Source organism: Cygnus atratus, chromosome 1 (genome assembly GCF_013377495.2).
Source record: "Cygnus atratus isolate AKBS03 ecotype Queensland, Australia chromosome 1, CAtr_DNAZoo_HiC_assembly, whole genome shotgun sequence".
Taxonomy (NCBI): Eukaryota; Metazoa; Chordata; class Aves; order Anseriformes; family Anatidae; genus Cygnus; species Cygnus atratus.
In genome coordinates this window covers 140,459,307-140,466,109 of record NC_066362.1, presented here as the reverse complement: position 1 = coordinate 140,466,109, position 6,803 = coordinate 140,459,307, and the positions used below count along the sequence as shown (strand labels likewise).

The window sequence follows — 6,803 nt, the reverse complement described above, 5'->3', positions numbered from 1 at the left end:
GGCAGTAGGAGGCAGCACCACCTTGGCTGTGCAGAGGCACAGAAGCAGCTCTGGAGTGGCTCGGGATTTTCAGAGGGCTTGCCGAGAGCCTGCCGTACGGACGTACGGGTTTTCAAACCTTTCCCTTGGAGCGTGTCTACACGGCAGCCAGAGGTGTTCCTGCAGCTGCAGAAGGGTGACCGACGCGAAATGAAATCTGGCTAGCTCGGGAATGAATAACATATAGCACCACAGCCCAAAAACTGGCCCAGAAGGCTGTAGAAATGGGACTGGCAGGGCTTCACGTGTGTCAGGGCACCACCTTCAGCCTCCAGCTGGCTTGGCTTGCTCTCCAAGAGCAGGGATCTCCCAGGATGGGATGGCCCCGCGGGTATTCGTGCTGGCGCCGTCACACCAACAGCCCCCTCCTGCCATTGCGGGCTTTGCACATTGTTTCTCCCTTCTGTGATGACATGGCACTTCTCCGGCAGCTTGTCGCTGCTTAGCTAAAAAGCATGATTTTCTGGAAAGTAACACGCATTACCCTCTCCTGACGTGGTGCAGCAGCTACAGATGGGACAGCCTGCCCCAACCGGCCGGCCAGATCCCACAGGCAGCGCTTCACTCCGGCTGGGCGCACACTCTGAGGGGTTTCGCTCTCGTTGGGTGGCAGGCACCAAATGCTGGCACCTCCATTTCTAACTAGACATCCCTCGTGTTTGAAGGATGTGTGTGCACCCGGGTCTCTAACCTGCTGCGCAGATCGACATAGACTTTCATGTAGATGGAGCCTGTAGGTGTTATGGTTTGTACACGTCCAAGGAGGAATCAGTGTGGGATTTGCACAGGTGTAGCTTATCTCACGTCCAAGGAGGATGCAAAAAGCGCGTTAACCTAACCCCAGATCATGGCTGAAATGCCCCATGGACAGCAAGCGCCTGAACAGGCACCCAGGGCTGTGGCTGAGAGCGCTGTGGGACGAGGCCCACGGCCTGCCCCACGGCCACGATACACCCACCCCAATTTCCATGGGTGCATTGGTGGTGCGCGTGGGGCTGGGATCATGAGTGGGGCTGGGATCATGAGTGGGGCTGGGAGCACACCTGGGGCTGGGATCCCGCATGGGATTAGGATCACGCGTGGGGGACGCCAGAGGGGACTTATCAAAAAAATACAGTAACACCCCCAAAATCCCCCAAACAACCCCGCTCCCAACTTCTGCCGCCGGAACATTTCGGGGTGCAAGTTACCACCGGCTCCCCCTTTCCTCCCCCACCCCCAAGTGCCGCCGGTAGGGCCTTCCCCCCCCGTCTCCCCCCGTCCCCCCCCCGTGCCGGGCGGGCGCTGCGCGGGCGCTGCGCGGGTGCTGCGCGGGCGCAGCTTGCGCGGGGCGGGCGCCGCCTCGGCCGCGCTCCCGGCGCGCAGGAGGGAGGGAGGAGGCTCGGGGGGGGGGGTGGGGGGGAGCGGGGCGGGAGCGGAGCCGAGCCGAGCCGAGCCGCTTGCAAACGAGCGGTGCGCCGCGGGCTTCTTCTTATTTTTTTATTTTTTATTTTAATTATATATTTTTTATTTTTTGCCCCCATTTTCTGGTGGTGGCGAGGAGGGGAAGGGGAAAAGGAGGGGGGTGCCCCCCGCAGGGGTGCTCCGCGCCCCTCGCCCTGCCCGCGGTGCGGTCGAAGATGCGCCCCGGACGCCGGGTGGTCGCAGCGCGGCGGCGCTGACATCGCTCACCATGGACAGCTTCGACTTAGCTCTGCTCCAGGAGTGGGACCTGGACTCTCTGTGGTGAGTGCGGAGTGTGGGTACGGGGGGGGAGGTGGGGTGGGGAAAGGGGGGTCGGGAGGGTAAAAAGGGGGAGTGCTAAAGCCAAGGGGGGTGCGGTGGGTGGAGGGGGTGCTGCAACCGGGGGCTGTGCGGTTATTGGGGGCTGCAATGATTTGGGGTGGGAGGGCGTAGCGGGAGGGGTGCGATGCGCTGGGAGGGGGCAGGAATGGGGGGGGGAGGCTAAGGGGGTTCGGTGCCTCGGGGGTGCAGCAGCCGGAGAGGGTGCAGCACCCCGCGAGGTGCCTCCCCCGCCACTTGCTCTCCCGAGAGGGGCAGCGGGCAGACGCCCCCTCCCCTGGCTGCCGGGGGGGGGGGGGAGGGGGCGGGAGGTGAAGGCAGTGCTGGGCTGCGGGGGCCCCTTCACCCCCCTCCCACTAATTCCCGGTGCTCCCCCGTCATGGGCACCCCGGGCCGCGCTCCCGGAGCTCAGCCCCGTCCCCCTCGCACGCCCCTTTCCCCCCCCCCCCCACCACCTTCACGTCCCCCCCCCTCCCTCCTGCCCCTATCCCCCCAAGCCCCCCCATGCCCTTGACCTCCCCCCGCGCCCCCCCTCGGTCCTGCCCACCCCGGCGGCGGGTGCGGGGCTGCCGGGGAGGAGGGGAGCCAGTTTCGAGAAACGGCATTAGCGGCTCGAGGTGGGAAGCGCTGCCCTCCCCCTCCACCCCTCACCTTCCCCTCCCCAACACCACAAACCCCATCACCCCCCCGCATCACCTCCCCGAGGCGCTGCCTCTGCCAAGTCCCGGAGTTTGCTGCGGAAGGCTCGGCACGGCTCGGCACGGCTCGCCCCGTCGGGCCGGGGCTGTTTTGTGCACGGTTGGGGCCGGGGAGGCGACTGCAGCTTGCATACAGCCTGCTGGCAGCCTGCTTTGGGGAGACGAGATGAGTTTTGCCCGAACTCAGCGGCACGCACACCTGTCCCTATATATCTAAATTTTAACGCGTTGTGGAATCCGTGCCTCCCGTCTGTAGGGTGCAGCGCCCGCTTATCCCTGCGGTGGCAGGTGTAACAAAATCAGCCCCGAGGGTCCCGTGGGTGAGCTCTGCTCCTCGCAAAAGAGACCTCGGGACGATGGGGACAGCCCGCGCTGCGTGATGCCAGTGCCTCGAAAACGCGTACATTGAGAGCATCCAGCCCCATAAAACTTTTATACTGCTGGGGGAACTTTAAAGAGCATGTATAACACAAAATTAGTTACTACCCCATAAAAGTTTTTAATTACAGTGTTTCTGCCCGTGACACAAGTTAAGGTTATGTCCTCGTTTCAATTATAAATACCAATATTCGGTTTCTATCCAGACTATAGCATTTATCTCTGGTCTGGTTTTAAGTCTTCAGTCCATACGCACAGTTTTACAATTAAATTCCTTTTTTTTTTTCTATTAAACAAGAACAGGAGAAATAATACCTTCATGCATTCAAATGCTTTTCCTTTCCTTGGTGAATGAAGGCAAACTTTGGAGCAATTTGCTTTTTTTCACTGCAAAAGTGTGATGTTCATTAGTCTGTTCTGTAAGCTAGCTGTTGAAGTAAATATTGAATTTGAAAAGCTAACAATGTAACTCTGGAAAGCCGGGGCTTTTGACTGCATCTAGCAATTGCTCCTTTTCATAACCTTTTTAGTACACTTTCTGACTATTGTGGAGGCACTTTGAAATGACCACCATAAGCATAAAAATCAGGTACAGGTCCAAAGAGACATCAACCTCTCCCCAGCTAAATTACATGCTCAAAAATGTCTCTACTGGTGTTAAAAGTGATCTTGTGGTTTCATAGATTTTTTTTCCTCTGCTGTTGCTGTTTAGAAGATAGGTTCAAGAGAAGGGCTTCAAAGAGCACATTAAAAGCCAGCATGTAGTAGCAGGCCTGCGTTCCTTGCCAAGCTCTCACCCCTGTGCACGGCTTCAAACCCCACATGTCCTGAGAGAGGAGGTCGGATGCTTCAACCAGAGCTCCTCCGTGGAGCAGGGGCTTATAGGGGGTTTGTGTCGGCATTGTTTTGGGGCCCCATGGTTTGCTCAATGGCTTGACTTGGAGCATCCGAGATCATGGGCTAGAGGCCTGTCGTGAAACACTTGCTTTGACAAATGCTTCCGAATCATTGTTTTGAAAGTTATACAATTTTTATTTAAAAAAATAAGAAAACACACAACACAATGAAATGCAAACTTACAAAGGTGGTAGTAAAGGTACCTAAGTGCTGCAGCATCTGTGCAAAGGGTGCTGGGCTGGTCTCTGGCCGCAGGCAGGGTGCCTTCAAATGAGTGCAATTGTTACCAAAAAGGAAAATAAAATATACCACACAGATAACAAGTGAGTACTTCATGGCAAAGAGCAACACTTAAGAGACTTAATTTTCTCAGCAGCAAGAATGAATGTTGTCCTTTATTCTTTTGAATGTTGGTAATAACGACATTTTGTGCACTTAACTTATGACTGAAAATCCACTTTTTGCAATATTTGGCAAATGTTTTCCTTAAGAGTGCAGTAATTAAATATTAACGTGCTGTTCTAAAGTGCTTCTTTTCTTTACTTGGTATGTTCTTGGAAAATCAAAAGAGTATGGAAAGGGATTTCCAGATGAACAGTAGCATGCTAATCAATTCTGATTGATTGTTACTTTTATACTGTTAATGAATTTCCTCTCCAATTAATACGTGTTATGTCTTTTACTCTGCTGTAGCATCAAAAATGTAGTAATGTATTGTGTCGTGGCTATAACACAATATTGAACTAGTAAGGTGAAATGGGAGAATATTGTAAGTCCTTTTCTACTAAAGAGTACTTTTTCCAGGTTGTGTTGATGCCAACAACACTTCTGCTTCCCAGAAAACTACTATAATTCAAATAGTGAAAGCTGAGTACAAACTCAAATAGAAAATTTAACAGAACATACAAATCTGTGGTGTAAACAAAACTCGTGCCCATTTAGTAAGCTTTTTTTCTGGAACATTTAGGGATGATCAGCCCAGCTTCACTGAGGGCTTTGTAACTGCTGACTAACACGTTTGTCCCAAACACACAGCACTAACGACTTTGAAGCACAGCCCTGTCTCCTGTTTTTCTTTCTGCATGCTTTTATTTGACTCCAGTGTGTGTAGTTTGATTTGTCCAGACCTAAGGAGGTGGATTCTCCAGTGCCTTATCATCCAGTATTTGTTTATGCCGGAGAAAAGAGATGGAAAATCTCCATTAGCGGTGTTATATATTCCTTTTGTACAGCAGAAAACACATTATACATGACAGAAAGAAGCAAATGAGCAGACCAAAGGACTTAATTGGAGTGCCAGGACTAGTTCTGCATTACAGGCATTCATGTTGTTATTTGCCTTATTTAACAAATCCCAATCGAAATTCGGCCAGCTCCTTAACTATGCGCCTAGGTTTAGGCACAGAACTAGCTCGAGGGAAGACCATTTAGTGAAGGGTCTCCTCACGTGGCAGTGAAAGATAAATGCATAGGCTAAAGTTTTTCACATTCATTAAAACCAATTTGCAGATTTACTAAATTACTTACAGCATTGTGTCAAACAAGAAAATAATTATGAGTGTGATACATTTGTTAGCCACAAACAAAACAGTGTTTGTTTAGGTGAAAGAAGCCAAGTATATAAACAGTTTATTTGGTACTCATCTGATACTTCTGGATATTTTGAGATAGCATCAGTTTTGTAGAGGTTGGATAGTCATGTAAAAATGTATAGTTGTGTAGCTTCCAGGCTGAGATCAATATCAAATGCCATAGTGTAAGGTGGCCCAGTGTGTTTTACAGACCTTGTATTGAATTACTAGTTCATTTGCTATCTTTGGGTCTGTTCCTGCTCCATTTGAAGTCAATGAGAGTTTTGTTTGGAAGTTGTTATTAACAAAAAGTGGCTAGACATCCAGCAGTTTTATAAATGAACCTTTTGTAACTTCTTGATCCCAGGTTGTCTAGCTTTTAGTCACTACATTTTATATTTGTGTAAGTCAAGATTTTTATTTTTTTTTCTTCAGGTAGCACAGTGTTTACTGGAGATGATTTTAGAATGCTAATTCTACAAATGCTTCTTCAGTCAAAGTAGAATATCTAGATGTTTATTTTCAGATAATAGCAAGTAGCTGTTTTGGGGTTGAAGGTGGGAGTCACTCAAGCCATTCTCTCAGTAGGGTAAGATGCTGGGCCGGGCTAACCTTATACAGACAATACACAGCAATTTTGTCCCTCTCACAAAAAAATAATTAAGTACTTCCTTTTATCTCCCATCTCCTTTACAGCTCTGTTCCAGCTTATGTCTTGGACTTTGTCCCTTATTTCTTTTCTTTTAGCTCTTGGCCTCTATCTAGCCTTGGTAACACTTGAAATCCTATTTATCTCATTTCTGTCACTGTGGTGTTTTCCCTTCTGTCTTCCTCCCAGTGTCAACTCATGGTTACCACCTTCCCCTCACTGAGATCCCAGCTAAAAATTTCCTCTCTCTGTGATGATTATAAGTTGTGAGCAAACAATAACAAGAGTAATAACTATAGATTGTTCCCTTCCTTTGGTTTCACAGCATGTTCTTTCTTCCTGATGCCTGTTCTTTAGGCTGTAAGTCCTTCAGGTCAGGAATTGGTTCCATTGTTCAAGTTTTTTTTTTTTCCCTTGCAGCACTGAACAAATTGTATGTGCTAAACATAATAAGTATAAATAATAAGAAGAGTGAACTTTTTCATGGCCATAATACTTTATAAGTATCAGCTGAATAATATTATTTTAAGAATACGTCTGTAGGGCCATGTGAGTGATCATTTGCTGGATGTGATGTACCACATCTTCATCTGTTTTAAGTCTACAGAGCTCCACCGAGTCCTCTTTGCTGTTTTATATCAGATGAGTATCTGGCCCATCATCTCTGATTTGCAGTATGCTCAGTCACCTTTCTTAGAACATATGTATATATGTTTATCCCTATACTTTTTTTTTTTTTTTTTTTTTTATAAATGAAATTTTGGTACATCGGTTGGACAGGGAATGCGT

General features: G+C 49.3%; 1 protein-coding gene across 1 annotated transcript in view; it reads left to right on the top strand.

Moving 5' to 3' along the window:
* The first annotated feature begins 1,613 nt into the window (after positions 1-1,613).
* The window catches only part of AFF3 (ALF transcription elongation factor 3), a 325,853-nt gene continuing 320,663 nt past the window's right edge, over positions 1,614-6,803 (top strand). The window contains exon 1 of the mRNA XM_050711043.1: positions 1,614-1,764. Coding sequence (XP_050567000.1) covers positions 1,712-1,764 — 53 coding nt within the window. The 5' untranslated portion in view covers positions 1,614-1,711. The remainder of the gene's footprint in view (positions 1,765-6,803) is intronic.